General features: G+C 35.6%; 1 protein-coding gene across 2 annotated transcripts in view; it reads right to left on the bottom strand.

Annotated features, from left to right (window-relative positions):
- Positions 1–22,822, bottom strand: part of slgA (proline dehydrogenase slgA) — a 38,894-nt gene extending 16,072 nt beyond the window's left edge. For both annotated transcript variants that reach the window (XM_068767247.1, XM_068767248.1), the window contains exons 1-3: positions 22,546–22,822; positions 8,654–8,775; positions 4,861–4,947 (exon numbers count right to left, since the gene is read on the bottom strand). In XM_068767247.1, the coding sequence (XP_068623348.1) occupies positions 4,861–4,947; positions 8,654–8,775; positions 22,546–22,749 (413 nt within the window). In that variant the 5' untranslated portion in view covers positions 22,750–22,822. The remainder of the gene's footprint in view (positions 1–4,860; positions 4,948–8,653; positions 8,776–22,545) is intronic.
- Positions 22,823–23,059: the final 237 nt, after the last annotated feature.

Here is a 23,059-nt window from a genome sequence, read left to right as displayed (position 1 = left end):
ATTAAATAAAACGCATTCCTTATTGATGATTTATAATTTAATGCCCTAATCTTTATCCTTTTCGCCCACTACAAGGCAAAGACCCCCCAAAAGGTATTTACGAGGGATATACCTTAATAGCTACACTTGGCAGGCCGATTCAAAAATAAAATTGGTATTCAGTGATGGATTCTATAACAACAATGCTTGTACAACCCCCTAAAACGCGAGGAATAACACGTTGCAGTGAAATTTATTGTCATTTTTACAGTTCATAATTACTTTCGCTTCGCATTGGACGACGTTTTAGCCCTAGACACCTTTTTTTTCGGTGGGGGAAATCTTCCGGTATTCAAGATGCCCTGCCTCTGAGGGGAGGACAGGGGTATGTGGGATTCCTACCCACTAAAACCCCCCCCGGTGGTCGCCCTCTGCGCTGAACGGGGGACCGCGGTATCTCCCGGTCAGGGATCGCCACGCGTTCTTCCCTTGCGCCGTGCTATTTTTCGATAGCCCGTTCCGGGGTATGCGTGGATACGCTACCCCCGAAACCCTCGTGGTGGTATCACGATGGTTCAAGACCACGTCGAACCATCTTCCGCCTCAGAGTCGCCGAAGCTAGTGGGAGTTTTTTTTTGACACCTACTGGAAGACAACGGCCAGATATATCAAAATCGCCACGCTAGGCAGGCGCAAATGTCGCTTCTGTCTATCCTCTGAAAACTTGCACGAAGTGGTAATCCTATATAAATAATGCACAAAGTGTTAATTATATAAGATTGTATATCCAGGAATCGAACCCGTGATCACTAACGCAAGTCTCAATCCTCTACCGCTGCTCAAATGTCCTAATATTAAATATTATTTTCAATATTTCATATATTGCGAAACTTATGTAACTATATGATTAATTTTAACGGGTCTTCTTTTGTTTTACTTGACGACTAATGTTTTAGTTTTTGTATGGGATACTAAGTGTTGTTTTTCAGATGTGTGATGTCCATTGCTGAAAATAAGACTCCCAAATAGATCTGGACCATGGACCTGGTTGAAAGCGATCCGCATCTAGTATCTTCCAACGAACTTAATAATGTTACCTGTCCACTCTGTGGTTTTTTTTTATTTTATAGCCCCGTTAATCTCTCCTTCACTAGTTTTCACGATGTTCTTCACTCTTAACGCTAGAGCTTGGAATGCGTCAGGTATTGCGACAGATTTGAGGGCGGATCGCCAGCCACAACACTAATAGACTGAACCACTGGTCGCGTAATCCGTTCCTCCTATTGTAATGGTAGGCTATATGTTGTGGTTTATAGTCCAAACTCCAATACCTTAAGGTCCCAGAGGTCAACTATTCGACTCGACCAATATCTTTTTCAACTTGCCAATGCAAGATGCAGTATCAAGTATAAAAATAAATATTTTCTTAACAGAGTTAGCCAGAGCAAAGTGTATCCAATGTTAGCATGTATATAATAAATTAAATATAATTTCGTTCCTGTCAAGCGATATATTATACTGTGTCATCTACATTAATTTACAAGATAAGACTCGATGTACCGTCAACAATAAATACTGACATATCCGAATTAATGTTGCATGCGAATATAACACACATTACTATTAAATAGCGTTTAATGTCGCGTGGAGCTTTATGACTTTTAGGTCGTTATATTCAATACTTAGCGTCTAGTGGAAAATGGAGTGCTTTCTCGCGGTTTTTTTTTTCAGTAAGTACAGTTTAAAGACATTAAAAGCAATGTGCTTTACGCCAAAAGTCTATTTTAAATTGTTTTTTTTTTTGTTTATCTTTTTTGGTTCCATTTTTGAAACATTCTAAAATTAAAATGGTATTCATGCGATTTCGTGTCCGTATATCAAGTGCTCCCTCCTCCTCCTCCTTCTCCTCTATAAGGCAAGGAAATTACCACGTTGATGTGAAATGTATAGGGATAAGTAACCATTTTCGCTGACGTATGCACATTGCATCAATCGTGTTCTTATAAAATTAAATCAAAATACCCCTTTATATATTTTTTAAATATATTATAGAACATTTATTTCTCAGGCATGAAAAAATGTCTACATTAAAAAAATTAATAAACTAAATGACTTCTGGAGAGAAGACCACGGTCAACAACCACAGCGTCGCAAGGTGCTGGTCGCTTCCTATCGGAGTTATTGGACATTTATGGAGGAGTTCCAAGTTCAGCAGTGGACGTCGCCCTTAGTGGTGAATAACTACAGCAAGGCATTGGTACTTCTAGCAAGATATCTATGAATGGATATAACATAATCGCCATCCTTGGCAGGCGAGTTCGCGATCATAGTGTGGTATCCCTTTGCTTGTGATGTATTTGAAAGTTATGCTGCTAGCCGATCTGGGCTTTGTGCAGCTTCATAGAAATTGAGCCCGTGGAAACAGAGGTCCATGAACTAAAAAAATTTTACGCTGGCGATCGTACCCCAGTTACAACGTATACACGCGGAGAACTATACCCGTGTAGGTGTATAGTGTAGTGAGTGAGGTGTAGTGTATGTAGCACGAAGCGAGGACTACTCGGCGGTCGGGAGAGACACAAGTCTCTCCGGACAGCCCTCGCTTGAACGCGGGTTAGGCGGACGCGGCCGCCGTGTCATGTGTGGGTGGTGCATGACATGTGCATTGAGACCGCCGGGGATCGATGTTAGGCATATATCCTGACGTTGATACGGGGGAGCGGAGATTATTTAAACTTCGCTTTAAGGGCGGGGAGAAGGGCGGATGGAGTATCCCTTTAAAATCTTTTAGCAACGTATTCCATACGCCCATATATTATTTTAAAAATAAACATTGTTTCGTTAACAAAACGAAGCCATAAAATTACATTAAGTAAGTCCGCGTCTACATGTATACAAATTGCTTCCATTTAAGAAACCTTTTATATTATACAAAGCTGATTCAAGGATTTGTTAAATCCAAGTTAATAGATACACTGCTGAAATCTATTACAAAACGCATTAACTTGATTACTTATTTTTTACTTAAAGTCATTTGTATTGAATTATTTAGTTATTTTATAAATAGCATATTGCCTTAAAAATACGTGCGATTTTAAGAAATGTGTTTTCTTAACTTCTTTTATGGTTGAAGAAGATTTGACAATATTAGCATACCATAATTAGTTGCTACGTTGTATTCGAATTGTTAATGCCAGAGAATATACTATTTACCTCATAATTTAACCTCAAGGAAAGGATGTGTTTACACTTGAAAAAAATATATCAATTTTCGTTTTTTATATTAATGGTTCCTTCGAGTCATACTAGCAAGCCAGACGCTCAAAGAGACATGGAGAAATATGTTAGAAATTTCAGCTCCATATCGAGACCTATAGGTTCTGGTGCGGAGACCACGGAACTGCAACTGTAGGACATCCATCCACATTATAGACGACAGTTTCCACTGCAGAACCTTCAGACCGCACCGGCATTCTGTACAGCACTCTATATCACCTGTCTACTGCTGCTTCAACTAGTCAATCTCCTGGGCTGTATCAATTACATTCATTTGTCTACATATCTGCTCATTCTTGATACGATCTCTCAAATAATTTCCTATCAAAGCTCTCTTAACGACTCTTTAAGCGTTTGTACTGATTCTAAGAGGGTAGATAATTCATTTTACGCCGCTGTGAGCTACATGGCCGCGGGCCTAAATTATGAGTCAATTTAGGCGATTTACAAGTAAAGAAAAATTCTCGTTCGGCCTCAATCGTACATGCAAAACGCCTTTATGAGAATAAAAAGGCTGGAGACTGTACATATGCTGGCCATTGTAATATTGTTTCTGATGACGTTGATGCTGTATGCCCGGGGGATTTTACAGCTTCGTTTGAATTGAGTACACTGAACTGGTTAAAAAAATTAAGGCTTAAGCGGTCGTTCTCCAGAAGCACGATGACGTTCGCGAGTAAAAGGCAGCTCTGCCCGAGTAGAGTTGTGTTGTGTATGCGGCTTGTGGCGGCAGCGTGGGCCACTTAGGAAACCAAGGAAGGAGCCAGATCCTGCTCTGGTTCTCCCATGCTGTTCGCATTTAGGGGGCGGAATGCAGACTTTTAATACGGACCGTGTGGCGGAGATTAGTTCTATAAGAAAGTCTTATATGTATAAACTTCTTACAAAATTACTTCGGCTTTATTATTTATATTTTTTTTGTTAACTGATTGACATCAGAAAAGTTAATTTTAATTAAAATTAGTAAAATCTTGTTCAGAACTTTTTTCATATAAATGTGTTTATCGGGTGGTTGGAAACTATTTATTTTACATGTTTGCTACTCAAAAATTAGCCCATCATTGTTGGTGGCATCTGATTTTAAATACTCGTTCAAATTTGAATTCGAATGCGCAAGTATTATTTTTAAACCAAGAGATGGAGCCGTAGTGGTTTGTTATATGAAGCGTTCTTAAATGAACGCTACATTTTGTTTTTTTTTTTTTTTTATCTAAAAATTTGTAAGTCTAATGAATAAATTCAAATCAATAAATTTAAAATAGGAACAATTTCACCGCGAGCCAAGAAAACATTTTTAAGACTTAACCCTTAATAGCCTAGAGTTTCAATTTTGATACCAATCTTTTAAACAGAATGTTCACATTACTATTAGTTTTTTTATAGGTTGGCTGTACGAATTTTACTTTTGTATAATATTCTTTCCAACGCAATTAAAAAAAAATCTATTTTTCCCTTCATCTAGACCCTCAAGTAATATTTAAAAAAATCACTTTTGTGAATCAGGCTATTAAGGGTTAAAAAAAATCTTACGTAGATTTGGTCTAAGTGTTTCCAATCAAAAAAAACTTGCTCGTTGATCTTAGAAAGGTTGTAGAACTAGCTCACCTGACTTCTCTCTTCTCAGCCTCCTCCTGCGACAGATCCTCCTCCACGGAGTAATCCAATATGGGTTTCACACCAAAAGACCGAAGCCTGAAACAAATTAAAAATGTTTTTTATCATAATAATTATTATACTTATTAAATCGATTTTCTTTCAAATTGTCATGTATTACGGTGATGAAAAAGTAAGTCAATAAAATGTATTTTTTTTATTTATTCTTCCAAATAAATATAATCCCCTTTAAAGTGATCCCCTACCGATAAAACCCACTTCTGTAAACGCTTTTTCCTGTCCACACCACGATGGTGGGATAACGTCGTGAAACTTCGCAACGCATTCCCCAAAACGAATAATATGAAAAATTGACAAACTACTCGCCGGCGGTTGTCAAGGTTGAGAAGTTTCGTAGAAACTGACTCATCTATAAATTTACATACATCAGAGGGTCCGGAAAGTAATGTCGCTTTCTTAAGTTAAATTCACACGACTACATTTGTAACAAGTTTTTAATTCTAATCACAAATATATTCACCTTCATTATCAACAACCTTTTGCCATCTAGCAAGAAAGGAGAAATCAATCGGTTTTTCTGTAAAATATGTCGACAGATACGACATTACTTTCCGGTCCTACTAATATAAATATATAATATATATATATATATATATATATATATATATATATATATATATATATATAATATATCATATAATATACGATTGTCACATCACGTGTATAATATTTTGCCGGAATCTAACTCGGAAGCGCCTAACGAATTCGCAAAATAGAATCTTGTATCCCTAATGATTTTATAATTGACAGACCATTCGTTTTTCAAATAAGTCAAAAGAAAAAAAAAAGACAATTCCTAATTGATCAAACGTAACAACCGTAACCGAGACGAGGTCGGTGCAACGAAACTTTACACGTGTCGCCTGTACAATGCCGTCGTTAATTGCCATCGGTCACCATAAACAAAGATGTTTTATATACCCACAGGCATTGGAACGCAAACAGGAGTTTAACAATTGCATTAGGGAGGGATCGTTAACATAGATAAAACAAAATAACTTCTTTATAAGCTCAAATTGTTAAACGAAAACAAATTTTAAATGTCATTTTATTTACACATATTTTTACTATGCAGTACTAATTCTGCAAGAGGATAGTAGACAATAATAAATTGTAATATGTAGTAATACGAATTTTCAAAAACCTATTTACTACTTATTCCGAACATCCTGTATAAATAATACGTCACTTTTAGATCATAACCTAGACGCATATGTTATGCAATAGTTTACAGACGTAATATTTACAAAATGTTGAAACACAAAACAGATAATAAATAATTGGCTGAAGAATTCGACATGTAGGTGTTACCAGACTAAAATAAATACACACCTACAACGTTGAAAGACGGCCAATCTTTATGGTAACACCTATTTCATAGACAAGTATCACAAACACACACATACATACAAATGTAGGAAGTTGACGCAACAATTCGTGCCATATTATGTGTCAAAAAAAGGTTTCCCTTAAAAAAAGAGCAAGGCTTTTGAATCGACTTCTGGTATATTGTGGACGCGTCCCGTATACGGGACAGCTTGTTATTGAATGCACCACGGTCTGATCCAGCGCTGGGTCACAGGTGCATGAAGGACTCTCCCTGAGCTTAAACCTATATAACTAAATAACTATATCACTCAGCGAATCCCCCGTGCCCCCTGAACACAAAGACGCCAATATTTAGCAGTAAACGTCTTGCGGCTGAAATGATATATCGAAGCCTTAGTTGGTTGTGGTGTAAGACCTTTCTGAAAAGTTACTTGAAATGCCTCTGCTTAAAGGTAACTTACAAGTCAAAAGGCAGACGAAATAATGACGAAATTATTCAAGATAAAGGCATCCAATAACCGCGATATTATCCCGTAACCTTGACGGAAGAACTTCTGAAACAATAGATGCTCAAAATTTGGTCACATTAGACACAAGCGTTTCAACCTTGAATTAAAACTGTTCCGTCTCATTAGCGTATGTAATGGTAAGAAAATTGTTTTCTTTTTATTGAAATCACGAGCATTTAGTTTGACAGTATTGAACTGAAGAGACGAAATAAACAAACCCGGTCATTTGGTTTTGGGACACATATATACCTTCCTATTTTCACTATCTCTCTCTCATCCTTCACAATTTCTCTCTTTCATTCTTCATGTTTTTTATCATTCATATTTCTTTTTACAGCGTTTTGTTATGCTGGCTTCACCCACAACCCTGTAACAGAACTGCAAGAAACTGGCGGCTCTCCTTCTCTTCCATAAGGGAAGCGATGTTGCCGCAATAGTTTCCATTTCCACTTCACAAGCCACTCTAAGACCTACACGGGACGGCAGGTAATCGCATGCCCTAGTCTGGTCCACCACTGGGTCACAGATGCTCGGACTCCCTTTGAGCTTAAACCTATACAGGTACTCTGGGAATCCATTGTGAATCGTGAATATTTGGTACACACACGTGTCCAGCTCCAATGTGCACAAACTCGGTCTTCCCACGCTTCACCACTTACCATCCATAAACAAGTCATACAACAGATTCATGCGCAGTGCCATGAATGTTCCTTGTTACGAACGGAATGAAAACTTTCACATAAACACTCATACTAGTACTACTTACTTACTCCGCTGGCTCAATGACCCAAAGTGGGTCTTGGCCTCCGAAGCGAGAGACTTCCACTTTCCTCTATCTTGCGCCATCGTCTGCCATGAATTAATGGGTGAAAACCGCAACGAAATCCAGGAGTCCGCGAAAGCACTTGAAGAGGAAGCCACTAAGGTGGGTCTCAAGATCAACACTAAAAAAACCGAGTACCTCCACATGAAACGATACAAGAATAAGCGTGTTCAACGAGATGACCTTCATGTTGGAAACGTTTCATATGCGGGAGTGGCGAAGTTCTGGTATCTAGACTGCACCATAACGGATGACAACACCAGAGAAGAGGAGATCGATATCCGTATCCAGAACTCGCTGAGATGCAGTGCAGCACTTCACAAGGTTCTAGTGTCTAGGCTCCTAAGCAGAAGTACAAAAGTCCGTATGTACTCATACTAGTGAAATTCTTTATTTAAAAATCAGGTCTGTAGTTGAATCTATCGATAACTACAACAACTCGCCAATTGTAGGTACAGTCACCCCCAAAAAAACGAATATGATAATACGAAAATGAAGACAAAAGTCTATCAATGTGTTACAGGCCCGTTACCCGGCGATAAATATTACACATCGACCGTTAGAAAGTGACAATCGCTTAATTTCGGTTTCGTAGAGCTTTATCTCTGTCGCACGAAATACGACTGACAAACTATCAAGTAGCGTGGGACAGAGATAGTGCTCTATGAAGCCGAAATTAGGCAATCTGCAATATTTATGGCCGGGTACCGTACCACCGTTCCACGGGCCATGAAGACGAGAATACCCGGGATTTCCCATAAAGATTCCCACAAGATCCATAAAAGAAGATAAGTAAGATATCCAAGCGGATCCAAAAAACGCTGAAACTTCAAAAGTTCTAGCGTGGAGACCACAGACTAACAAGTGCAGGACATCTGTCCACAAGATGAACAGACAACTTTGGTTAAGATTGCAAGGATAACTTTCATGATAACATGCCTTCCGATTTCAGTAAAATAGTAATAGTCTACGATGTGGTTGATAATAAACGCTAACGCTTAAAAAATGTTTATATTAACCAAGTTTTATCTAGTATACATATATACGATGTATACAATGTTACCTTTCGATGGTGGGGCGGATCTTGTTCTGGTCCTCTCCTGCCACGAACTGGCCATAGAAGGTGGCCTTCATGATCGCCTCGAACAACCTCTGGCCGACCATCTGACGTAGCTTCTTCATCAACTGCAACAAGAGGTAGATGTTTTACACCATCTTCATTTACTAACTTCAGGTTATAACTTATAAAGTGGTGAATGTATAAAGCTAATTTCAAAGTTTCAGTAATAATAAATAACTTAATTATTATGTAGTAAGAAAAACGTTTTTCAAGTTCTGGTTACTACATATCAAAATTAATTAATGTTTACTATCTGTCTCTGCAGACTGTACTAGTAAAAGAAGTACAGTCTGCATAACATCAGTCTAAAAGAGGACATTGGCCGTCAAAAATGTGGCTGTCGTATTCCAATAAAAAAAACTTAGTGTGACTTATTTCAGAATAACCACTTTATACATGGTTGATTGGAAGTATGTGTATATATTTTGAAGCTTTTTTTAAATGATCAATGACTCTGTAGACCATGGATGCACAGACCGCGGCTCGCCAGTCGAATACTGGTGGCCCGCCGACAGCAAAAATAATACTCTCGTACATTCGAAAAATATTGAATTCTATTCCAGAATAAAACCAAAAAAATTTAATTACCTATACTTCTGGCGCCCGACCCGCTATCAGTTCATGATTTGCCCGAGTGGCCCCTAGTCTGAATAAGTCTGTGCAACCATGCTGTAGACTATCCCAAAACATTAAATCTTTATGGTCACCTTCTGTGCCGTTGTAAAATGAAATTTCTTATAAATCAATAAATAAATGATAAAATTATATTTTGATTGCGGCTCAAGTAAAAGTACTTTTTAAATTGTCTTCGTTGGTTATTTTATTTAAAAAATTAAGGTTAATTTATCATATTTATTACACAAATAATAAGTGCACATTTTGCACGTCGATAAATCAATATGACAACACGTAATACGGTTCTTAATGCGCCGCGTTGAAACGCGGAGCAACGACATAATTCAACATGTCGCTAACAATGTTACATTTTATGACTAAATCACGAATGTCAGGGCTATATCTATCATAATAAATTTAAACTTCATTTGTCTATTATTACTTCTGCGAAGTAAATAATACAAAAAATAATCAGGTTATCAATCACAAAGAAATAAATAATAAATTTAACACTTTTTCATTTTTTTTTCTCTTTATTGTACATCAACACGTGAAACAATAAAAAACAGATGGAATAGACGAAGTACAAAGTACTAACCACGTTTTTATCGCAAACTGTGACCTTTTCAAGATAATCATTAGATGGATTTAATTAATAACGAAATCTACAACAGATCATCAAGTCAAAGGAGTGATGTAGGGATAGAAATTTCTTCTTATCGCTGATAAATTAATAACGTAATCATCATTTCAGCCGTAGGACATCCACTTCTAGACATAGCCTACCCCAAAGACTTCCAATAAGATTGCTTAGAACCCAGACATACAGGATGATTACACTCATAACCAATTACTGCTTGCTTTGGGTTAAAGTTGATGCTAGCCCGGGAACTTTTAAAGCTCCATCGGAACTGACTTCAAGGAGCGAAAGGGTCCGTGAATTTAAAAATAAAACAGAAGCTGGACAGACGCATTCTAGTTGCACAATGACGTTCGTACATAGTAAGTCGCCGCTCTACATGAGTAGAGCTGTGTAGGGTTAATGTTGTGTATGCAGCTTGGGACGGCAGCGTGGACCACAGGCGAGCCGAGGATAGATCCGGATATAACCTCTGTTCGCGATAAGGAAGCAGGCGGCCGCCCCCTAAGAACAGATAGTATGTAACCAATTACTCTGTTAAGAGTTACTACAGGAACTCCTTTTTAAATTTATCAATTCATAATTTATATAATGTTTTCAAAGATATTCTTATAACAGTTGGTACATAATAGCTATATTATGAATTTCGACCAATCTTTTTTTATCTAATACAATAAAATATCTCAATATTTTCGCCATAAATAAGATAAAGGTTGGAAGTTGCTAATCAAAGAGTTCTAAACATTCGCCTCCCTGCAGCTATATCATTAATGCATCTAGAATCCTTTATATTTATTTAATTTTAACTAAAAAAATCGTGAACCGTTTAGTGTCAGATATTTTAAAATAATTAGGATAAAATAACGTCAATAAATAACATCCGGATGATTTATTAAATGTCTAAATTCAATAACTAACTACAACAGCTGTCATACAATTCATACGTTAAGCTCGATTCAAAAATAGAAAACGGAGAAACTGCTAGTGCGTTCGACACGAAATTAAACCGCAGTTGAATGACTTTGGCGAGTGGTAACATTATTCATTACACCAGGTGTTGTCAACTGGCGGTCCGCAAGCTTTTAACCTGATTTAAAAATAATCAAATATCCGCGTAATATTAAAATTTGTTATTAAAATACTTTCTTACTATCATAAAATTACGAAAGCAATTAACACGTTCCGTGCCGCGACAATTTTTGTAGATTTTCCATTCAGGCTGCATGGGGCGTATACAACGGACTTTTAAAATTATAAAAAGTCGTTAAATGCAGTACGTACACGCATACGTGACGTGAAATTATATTAATTATTATAATTATAAATCGAAAAGAACACTTATATTATATTATAATCACTTTACGTAACAAATACGTTGCCGCTTTGTGCTTTCTGATAAGTTGGATGTACGATCGATTACGAACAACCTATTTTAAGAACTGGCAACTTTTCCTACTATTTTTTTTTAAAGTTATGACTGCAGTTTTTTATTTGATTTTGCTCTAGTTTAGATGTTATTTCAATGTAGCAACACTAGTTATCCATGGTGCTATATCTCTTTTATCAACAGAAATTTAAAATCCTTTACACCTATTTCCAATCTTGGCATTAAAATATACAAGGACAGATAGTAAACAATAGTTTTAATATGTTTTAGTTCGAATTTTGAAAACACTTTTTTACTACATTGTCATTACGTTATGTATAATATTATTCCATATAATAAAACATTGATTTTTCGATAGGTTGATACAAATAAGCTTCAATGCACCCCTTTAAGGCTTTTAAGGTAGCTCAGCGGCAAGGAGTAAGGCTTGCGATCGTAGGTCGCGGATTCGATTCTCGGTATATAATCCTAAATAACTCACGCTGTGCATTAATTATATAGCATTGCCACTGATCACTAACAAGTTTACAGGGGATTGGCAGCAGCGTTCTCTGCGTACCATAATACTTTACTGCAATCGCCAACCCACCTGCCAAGCTTGGCGATTATGGTATGTCCCCTCTTCGATATTCCTATGCCTTGCAGTCTCAGTCATGGTAGTCTATAAAAAATTGACGTTTGGAACAAGACCACAAGTGGTGTTTGTACTTCATATTTTGCCTATTTCATTTGATGTAGTTTTAATGAACAAATAATATGGACATTTCTTGTACCAGATTTTTATATTAACAAGGGCAATGTTTGTACTATTTACTAAGGAAAAGATTTTTTTTCATTTTACGGCATCTAATTATCGAGAGAAGCATAAATTCATATGGCGTAATTTTTCCCGGACATTCGTGATTTAGTCATAAAACGTAACATTGTTAGCAACATACAGAATTATGTTGTTACATTATGGTTCCAAACGGCCGATTCGAAACCGTTAAAAATGTTTTGTCGTTTTGATTTACTAACGTGCAAAATTTGACCCTAACCCCTTAGCAATAAAAATCATAATTGCAGAGAGAGATAGCAAATAATAATTAATATTAATATTTTGCAATTCTATTTTTGAAAATGTTCTTTTTTTTATAATCATTAGGTTATTTTTGGATAGAATTTACATCATACATCAAGCAGTTTCGATATTCAAATTTAATACAATGATATATTTTTGTTTTTTTTTTCTTATTATTACTGTCCAGTGCTATGCATGTTTCAAAATTTTATAAAAATGCTTTTCATGTACATTCAGTAAGGGTGAACCTTAGCTTCATACAATTATGGAACATAATAGCTTGTCAGTTGCATCTGTATGTTGTCAGATCGTCGTATGCGAAACCGGTTGCAGATGCCAAGTTCATTGTCGTCCACAGCTTACCAACGGTACGCAACCACCTAAAGCTTTTTATTATACGTACCTTTATATCTTAATGTTATACAAAAATTGTGTACAATGTTAAATAATTGAAATAATTTAAATTTAATTAAAAATATTTTGACATTTATTGACGGGTACGCTCTTGGCATATACTTAAAACAATACAAGAATTGACATAAGTATTGACGTCAATATACGATTAGAGAATAATTTTACTTTATGTACGACTTTGTTGTCTTTTTGCGATAAATGAACGTTTTCAATTATATGTAAGTCGGTATATAAATATAGGAAAGTTCATCATTTCATCTAAAGGATGTCCATTGGTGAAAACAGGCCTCCCAAAAAAACTTTATAGGACTACTTGTGTCAGCTATAAAGATCCAAATGAGCATTTTTAGAATATAATAGAAATTAGAATCAAATTGAGCTCCCCTATGAAGTCATAGGGTGACCATAAGAAAAATTGTAAATAATAATAATACGCTATCCTGACTCGCAGCTGGAAGAAGATTCGTATCAAATAGCGGCAAATCTTTTCTTAACTGTCTTTGTTCAGTAAATTCGCAAAAAAAATATTGTAAACAAAACTCCCTAGCGATATAAATTACAATTAATAAAAAAAACTATTTACTCTTTGTAATAAAATTAATTTATTGGATTTCATATATTATTTTATAATTAAGTTAATATAACTACTGAGGTAAGTAAAAATACAGCTAATATTTTTTTTTAATAATACCGGTTTTAATAACGGGATTCCTGATATTTCATATTTCAAATATCAAGTACCAAATAAACCACTCACATTTAATGAACTGTAGCGTGAACAAACATTTTGTTGTTTGTTTATTGACTTTGAATGTACGCAAGAAATACAACTGAATATTAACTCTAACTTACATACAAAGTACTACAAATAAATTGAAACTAATTATGCCATTTTACGAGGCACTTGGTTCGTTTACTGACCTCATGTTGCTGCATTGTTGGTCAATCGTCTCCACATTAGAACATTAAGGAGTTCCTCGTGTATGACCCAGCAGACTTGGACTTATTGGACCAGACCGTGGTGCACGCAATTACTTGCTGTACCGTGAAGGCTTGCGAGGAGCATTACTTGCGGCAGCATCGCTTCCCTTTTGGCAAAGGAGAAAAGCCGCCACACATTCTTGGGGTTGTGTTGCAGGGTGGTGGGTAACGTAATAAGGCAAGACAGAACCGTGTAACAAGATGTTTGGTGAGGAATGGAAGGCTATGGGTGGATGCTGTATGTTGAATGAATGCTGAATGATAGAAATTGTGAAGGATAAGAGAAGATGAAAGTAGAAGGTAAAGTGTCTACAAAAATAAAGGTCTCAGCAGTCTTCTGTTTGGGAATTGTTACAATAATATGCTAGTAAAAAGTTCTGATATTTTACAAGGAAAAGATTCAGTTAGGGGGTTTCCTTGCACGAAGCCGTCTCTGCGGTCGTGGCGCCTATTTGTGACGTCAATGTTTCTAAGCGCTCCAATGTGTTTATAGGTCACCATTGGTAGTTAGTAAGGGTGACCAGGCTCTTTGATAGTCCTAACTTTTATTTATTTTACGTAATTTTTAATCGCAATTAAATATCATAAAGGGTATGCAAGTTGATATTAAATCATAAATAATATTGACAACATATAAATAAAAATACAAAACAGATATATTGAATTTAATATGATTATTATTGAGTACATACAATGCAATTTAAACCATAATATAAATATATAAACAAACATAATATAAATATATAAACCATAGCCTTTGATTCCTGTTTAGTAATCTTTTTATTTGTTTTTTCATTGTTTGACTATAAATCATTATATGTTCTCAGTGAGATAGTTATAAGGTAACAACTGTAACTAATTTTATATTTCTAAGCTTCTAAGTTTGTACTTTGTTACTGCCTTTTGTTACTGTCTATCTCCAATAAAGTAAATAAATGAACAAATGAATTTATTTATTGAAAATTAAACACATTTATTTTACTTCACTTGATAATTCTTTAAAATTTAATAAATAATTGATGACATCAGTAATCAGTAATTTTCTTACGCTGTTAGTTAACGTTGTTCGATATTTAAATATCGTGATAATCATTTTTGAATTACTTAAAATTAAAGATGTTTATAGAGACGGAAAAATAATCCAACAAAGAGCAGAAGGTTGAATATTTAATGGAATCAGGCGTTACCTCGCGGAAGTCCATCCTAAGTAAGAACTCCTGAAAATGCCCCGTAGAGGGGTGAAACACGTGTTGAGTATTTTGGCGGTGGCGGTTGTGTGATTCGCATTGTTTGCCGCATACGCATTTATCAGCGGGCTGGCGGACGCTGCACTTTATTGCACGACTACCACTGCATGTGCGGAAGTGGCTAAATATTGGTCCTTTTCTTACTCAGAAGGTTGAAGGTGGGCAGGTGATTATGCTAAGGTCGCAACACGCTGTATTCATGGCGCTTCCATCTGATCCTATATCTCTGGAGGAGGCCTATTTCCAGCAGTGGACTTCTTACGGCTAATATGATGACTGTACCAATCACCACGGCTGGAGAGACACTCGACATCAGTAGGTTCACAGCCAGAACTACGGGTCTTGTTGTTTGGACTGGAGTACTACGGGGGCCAGCATTGGTGAAGAATTCGAAGTGGCTACTCATGACGTAGGACATGTTCGTGGGCCTATCCAGGCTTGTGTCCGGGCGTACGGCTTCGCGCGGATTGAGTGGTCATGTCACCAGTCTTGCTAACTGGCCGCGTTGTGGGTGATCGCGAGGTTAGGAGTGAACGTTAGCGGTGGCTTGCTGACTGGCAACTGGTAAGCTGCCACAGCTAGGACACTTGCATGCTCAGTAAAAGATATAAACTAAATAACACCCACCGCAGCAGAGAATTGTGATAAAAAAAGGTAGTAACCAGTGATATTTGAGAAGTGAGGTGAAGGATGTAAGGTGATGAAAAGGATGAAACTAAAAAAAGATGTATATTTAACACCATGTGAAGTATGTTAGAAGATCGAATGAATGAAAGAGTAGTAAAGAAATAAAAAGAAGGATGAGAAATAATTAATTAAAAATTGTAAGTTCACGGGGAAGCCCCCAATTACAGGGGACATTTAAAAAAAAACACCCCGTATAAGTAAATATCTCTACAAAATTACCATGAATTTATATAATGTTTTATATATTCATTGTTTATCTGACTACCTACATGAATGAAAAAAACTTAAAATTTGCATTCGATTTTTTAAAAAAATGTCGATCCACGAAAAAGGCCAGTCACGACTCCATCTCGATTGACAAACCAGTAAAATGTGTACAGATTCAATATATTTTTTCTAGATAAACCGAATTTGCACGCTTTATTATTTAGCCAAAAATTCACGTATCCGTGCTAAACGAATTGACCTTAAAGAAACATGGTCAAGTATGTGTATAAGAAATTATTTGCCAAAGCCAAAAATTATGCCTGTACTCAGTGCTACCGTAACCGCTGTGCCGCGCCTTTGAAACGCATGTGCGAAAAGGAAACGCCCCGTACTTACAGAACGGAGCGGTTGATACTGCCCCTCGTCTCGCGTATACAGGCGCGGTACAGGGGTTTCGGTTGCGGTATAGATTACTTTTGTTCAAATTTACCCAAATAGAGGGTTAGTTCCCAACATTGTACAAATGGAGGACTTTGTGAAATATCTCTATTTTTATTTAAACAACGCGTCTTAAAACGTTTATCGTGTAATTAGATGATTAGTACAACTTAAAAATGTCGTATTATGTATAGACATCATGTTTTGCATTTTTTGTTTAAGTTTTAATTTTATTCCATACTCATGCTTCGTACGATTCGCTTTAAATTACATGATATTTCTCCAATAGAATCGCACATTTTCATTTTACAGAAATAAAAACAAATGAAAACTGGCTTAAAACAAAATTTGTTTTTTTAATAATCTGTTTTGATTTTAATGTAACCTTTTTAATTTAATGTCATCAAAACAAAAAAATTAAAGCCAAAGAAATTTTATTACAAGTTTATATAAACTTTTCTAATCGACTTCTGACCCTTCTCGACTCTCTGACCATTCTTTTCAGTCCAGCACGATCACGATCGATGTGCATGTGTAAATATATATATATATATATATTATAAAATCCTATATATATATATATATATATACATATATACCACACACAATTCCAACGTTTTTCAACTTCTTTAAATTAAGAATAAAACGATTATACATCTAACTTCTTGATATATTTACGAAGGTTTTATATTGTTTATAAAAAGCGACCTTTATATTCCAAGGTCATGTCAGTAGTCCAATTCGTCTGGGAAGACCAACATAATAATGTGTATGTTTTTATTTGCTCGCATACGAGACGGTCGACCGGCGCAAACCAGTTGCATGTGGCGGCATAAATATTTACACAAATGTAATATTGAACGCAACTTAAGTTAAACATGCACACTAACGTACTTAAGTTAGATAATAAAATATTAAAATAGAAACAATATACAAAACTGGTAAAGAAAATAATTATAGAATAAGTAATAATAATGTGAAAATAAAAATGTAAAATAAAAATAAAAAATGGAAATTGTAATAAGAAAAGAGGAAAGAATGAAATTTGAACAGAGCAAAGGAGAAAGATAGAAGAACTGTAGCATGAAAGAGAGATAATAGACTGAAAGAGAATGTGAAGAATGAAAGAAGAGAGAGAAAATAAAAGACAATGTGAATAAATAAATGCTAAAAAAGTCCCTATCCCACAATAAATAGGGGTACGAGAGGCCCCCAATAGCGGGGGTCATATAAAAAAAAAGACGTACTGAAGTTAAACATGCACACTAACATAAAAACAACTTCTTCTATGCTGACAAAAAAAACGTAGTTTTTTGTCCAGGCCGTGTCGGTTAGTGATGGTTGACAAATAGATTTTCAGTTTAAGCCGCGTCAGACAGAGATGACCGCATTTTAAGAAAGTTTTCGTTTCATTCTTACATGCCATTGAGCAGTGCTGTCAAACTAAATCTCATATTAATTGACCCACGAGTTCCTCTATCTTATCCATATCAAGTTGCTTTTTGAAAAATTTAAGAACTTAAAAGCAGAGAATGGGTTAAAGAAATTAATTAAATATACTTCTCTCTCTCTCTCTATATATATATATATGTATGTATATATAAATTTGTGTATATGTATATATATAAATTTATTTATATACATATACAGAGTGATTGGTTATAGATGTAATAGCTTTAAAGACGTGAATGTTCCTTTGCTGTCAATTAATTGTACAACCTATCCAAAAATATGTTCACAGATAATAAAAAACTTGATGATAATATAGTATAAAAAAGCGTTTTCAAAATTAGGATTACTACATATTAAAATTAATTATTCTTTACTATTTGTTCCTGTAGATTTTATAATGACAAAACTTTTTAGTCTGTCGCTTTCCAATAAAAATAATAAATTAATGTAGTATATTTGAAAGTGATCAGTTTATATATGAGAAATAGGAAAAAAAACTTTAAAGTTTTAACATCTATAACATAACACATGTAGAGTAAAATAAAAAAAATATTAAACGGCCTTTAGATTCGATTACAAATGTCCATTCTTTTTTTTTTTAAAAATCAGTTACATTTTGGCAATGTATATTGGCATATAGAACGATATTTATTTAATCACGTTATAGATTTTGAATTTAGCTTCAATCGATTTGATTAACTTCCATATTTACCATTCACATAACCCCACAAGAAATCATATTTATCAGCTTATAACAGGGATGGCCAAGTTACTTCAAAATTCGAGCCATTGTTCGAAATTTAAACTTCTTCTCTAACCGCAATATAATACACATTTAAAATATGCAAACGTATATTTATTTTACAAAAATTATATTTATTGAAATTATATGACAAAAGTATAAAATATGTGTATTGAAGTTAGATATAATGCCACACGTATATGAAAGCATTCCTAATACTTAAAATGAATTCCTAATACATAAAATGCCGGTTTGTTAATTATGATCGGTGTTTGGATTTCTCTAATTTCATCGTGGAATAATAATAGTAATTATTAACACCAGAAATTTATTTCGATTTCCCAGGAGCTGGTATAGGTTATATAAACTTAATTGTTGAAATAATTTGACAATCAATCGCAGCCAAAAATAATCGTTCAAAGAGCCGCAGTTTGGCCACCCCTGGCTTATAGACACCACTCCAAGGCATAGGCCTACCCGACAGACCGCCACAACGACAGGACTTCCCGCGATCTTAATTATCTATGTCATGGATCCACCTAGTAGGGGCTTACCCACGCTGATTCTACCGGGTCGAGATGGTCACTTGAGAACTTTTCGGCCCCATCCGCCATTGGTCCAAGAGCTTCATCCCCGCCCGCTGTCACTTAAGACAAACAATTCTTTGACCTAGGTCGGCGACCTCAACCTCCCTTCTTCAATCTCATTAGATTTTCACAACTCTTTATCTATCTTTACCATAGTCCCACGAGAAGTATATACATTAATAAAATTACCACTACTCACAAACAAGTTTCCATGACCCTGATATCTTTTAAAGAGACTAATGCCTTGCAAAATATAATATCCGTCTGTCTATATCATAACCGCTACGCTTGGCACGCTTGGCAATCGCAGTATGGTATTATGGTACGCAGAGTATGTTGCCCATCTTCTGGAAACTTGTTTTCTAAGCAGTGGCAAAATATTTTTTTCACAAAATGTGAACTACATAAGATTGTATTCCAGAATCGAAACTACGACCTACGATCGCTTGTCTCAGTCTTCTACCACTGGGCTACCGCTGCTCTATGATATGCTGAAAACTTCAATTTCTATAATCTCTTTGATAAATTGAATTAGTTGTAGTGAAAAAGGAAGAAGAAGAGATTAATATGCTTCTCGTCCTCAATCAGAAAAGCTGAGAATGAACCACGCCCTTTTTCAATCTCCATAACATTGACCTTGCCAGCAGATTCGAAACGCGTTGGACCCACCTACAAGTTCAAGAGAATCTAACCTTTGACGAGGACATGTTCAGCCACTTGTAAGTTTCATGGAACTAGAAACATTTGCAAAAATACCAAAACATCTAAAATGATTGCTCGAAAACGTCAAAACGTAATAAACCTGCTGGAACTAATTAGATCACGTGAATAAACACATAAGGAAAAAAGAACTCGACAAGAACTGGTCTTTTCTAGGTGAATGCCATCGAGTCGGCCTTATTTCTTATAAAGTATTTATTTCTAATGTTCGTCACATTGTATTGCTTATTGCGAAGGAAAGTTCTCGAAAGTACAGATGAAACTATGCGAGTAAATAAAAGTTATTTACTTGATACTTTCCATCCGAAACCATGAAAACCATGAAACCATGAAATGTCTAAACTAATATTTTTTCAACCTTTTATGTGCTGGACAAAAAGGAGGTACATAACCAAAGACAAGAACTAAATGGTACTGTCATATAAAAGGAGATCTACAGTCATATTTTAGGAGTGAAGGAGAAGTAAGAAAGGTGATGTATAGAAGAAGACTAAGCCAAAGGAATGTGAGATATTGTGAAGAAAAATGGAGGAATGTGTAATTGTGATTGTGGCGGAAAAAAGGGGAATAAAAAATATAAGATGAAGTATAAAAAATTAATAGAAGTAAAAGAAACGAATTGCAAAAAACCCTTATCCCTCCCATGATAGAGGTGAATGAAATAAAAAAAAAAACCTTGTATGTGCCATGCCTCAAGTATTTCTAAAATACTTACGCCAACTATGTAACAAAAATATTTCTATATTAAAGCGAAAGGGATAAACTTGTGTCGATTCCACTTTCGAATTGACCCCACCCCCCTCCCCCAAACTGACCTCCTGCAGATCGTGGGCTCTGCGTTGGGAAACGCTGATCTAAAGTAATATTATATCTAGCAGATGACAAGTGATTATGTTAAGTCTTTTTTTTTACAAATTTTAAATCGTTCAGTACCAAAAAAATAATTAAATGTCATCACACAATAAAATAAATTAATATTTAAATAACTATATATAGCTATTATAGTCAATAGCAATAAAAACTTGAATAGTAAATAGTCGTTCGAATATGTTAAGATACCTCGACACGGGTGACTCATAATGACACTGGAATTATATCAAACTTGTCTAGCTTGCGTCTAGACGACATCTAAAATATACATTTGTATGAATAATTTTATTAATCACGAATTAGTAACGTATTTAACTCTACAAACCAGTATCAAGATCATTTATACCGTATGATATCCACAGCTGGACATAGGCCTCCACCAGAGATTTCCAAAAAGACCGTTTGGAATCGGTCTCCATCTGTTCCACGTGTTTTATGGTCTGCCCATTGCTACTTTAACTTTAAAAAAACAATCCGCTGGGCTAGGGCGACTACTTTGCTTTGTTGGTCTAAGTATTGAAAAAATCTCTGTATCTACTTAATATTAATTATAACCTAAAAAAATTATGTCAAAGGATAATAAATTAAGCATTCTCTCTATCAAACCGTGTGTTGTTGAAGCAGATTTAGGTCTTGAATTTTATGAACTTCAAGTAACAATTGATAATAAATCTATACTAAACATTTCGGAGGTGTCCTTCATAGAGATCACCTTACGTAAGATGAACCGACGTAAAAATGACGGTGTTACATAAACTACGTTTTTACGTAAATCGGATGCAAGTTTAAAAGGAAAAAAGGTCATTGTATATGACACAGTATAAAATAGAGACAAAAACTTATATCCTTTTAACTCGTTAGAAATATATAAATGTAAAACGTTTAATTTTATTTTAAAAAAATATAGCGTATAATCGTAAAAAGTAAACAAACATTCTTGATATATTTATTAACTAAATTGTCTATAATTTTAATAAATATACAAATTAATTATTTTTCGTCGCAATTTTTAGAATGTTCGTAAAAATTAAACAAAAACATATTGTATATCGATCGCTATAACTTCAATCGAAACACCTGTAATGCAAATTTTTAAAACCGACTTTACTTTGTTTCATCAATGTCTAGAACAGTACAATAGAACAGTTGTACAAGTCCTCTGTTTATACAACTTCTCGACGCACGCTTTTCAAAGAAAAGACATTGGTATAAATAATGGCGACATGCCATTCGTTATGATCACGAACTTTAAAGTGATACCTACAGACATTCGTTGTTTAGATTCGAAATTACTTAGAGCTTATATATAAATTAATACTAGGTTTTTTTTTACTCAATCGTCCTTTCGGTGGCGCTTATATCATATACGCATGCGCATTATGAACGCCTTTTTAAGAATCCATTTTTCATTCAATATCTATTAAATATCATTTTATGACAGAAATCATTTTTAAATTTTAATAATAAAGTAGAACACGTGTACAGGGAAGGTAGTTATGTAAAAATTTAATCATCTTCGATCGAAATTAGCTTAATGCTATCGTTTACGTAACATTTTTTACTGTATGGGAGGCACAGATTGTATGAACATGCTGCCACCGGCCGCAACAAAATCCGTCCACGAAATACATGGAATGTATAACCAGTTAAAAACCGCACTATACGCACAATTCACCTTCGAATCAAATTCAAGGATACGACTGCCGGTTAATTTTAGAGCCGGTCTACCGTGCTAACAATACGCACTATGTAGTAACTTACGTAAGAAGAAACTATCGATCTACTCACCATGTCGTTGTTTTCTACGATCCAATTGATCGAGCATATTTGGTAGACGAGGTAAGCGCGGACGAGCTCGCTGGTCTTCTTGCTTTTGAAAGCGTCTCGGGGGCTGTTGAAGCTGAGGTCGAGGTCGTCGCGCGTCGGCGGCGGCGTGGAGAGAACACGAACGCCACGAGGCGCGTTAACGGCCAGTCGTCTCAGCAGAGCCATGATGAGAAACTCCGCGCACTGTTCACGACTACGACACAACCGCCCACCGCGGCGACCGACTGACAACTGAGTGACAGTGACGTTGGCGCTCGATAGAGCAGCGCGCGCAACGTTCCAGTTTAAAATTGCGCGGAGGTGTGTCGTTGTCGGGGGCCGCCATTGGTTGGAATTCCCGCCGCTTGTCAGATCCAACTTACGTAACTAACGACTGCAAAGCGACTATGGATCGTCTCGATTGCAATTGCGGTAGGTTTCATGCAAAGTATCGTCGTTATCAGACCAATAAATGCAATAAACACTATATTGACTT

Source organism: Battus philenor, unplaced genomic scaffold (genome assembly GCF_028537555.1).
Source record: "Battus philenor isolate CCGP_79_NKW_IND1 unplaced genomic scaffold, ilBatPhil1.0.hap1 SCAF_23, whole genome shotgun sequence".
NCBI lineage: Eukaryota > Metazoa > Arthropoda > Insecta > Lepidoptera > Papilionidae > Battus > Battus philenor.
Note: the sequence above shows the minus strand (reverse complement) of the source record. Positions and strands in the feature narration are given on the sequence as shown.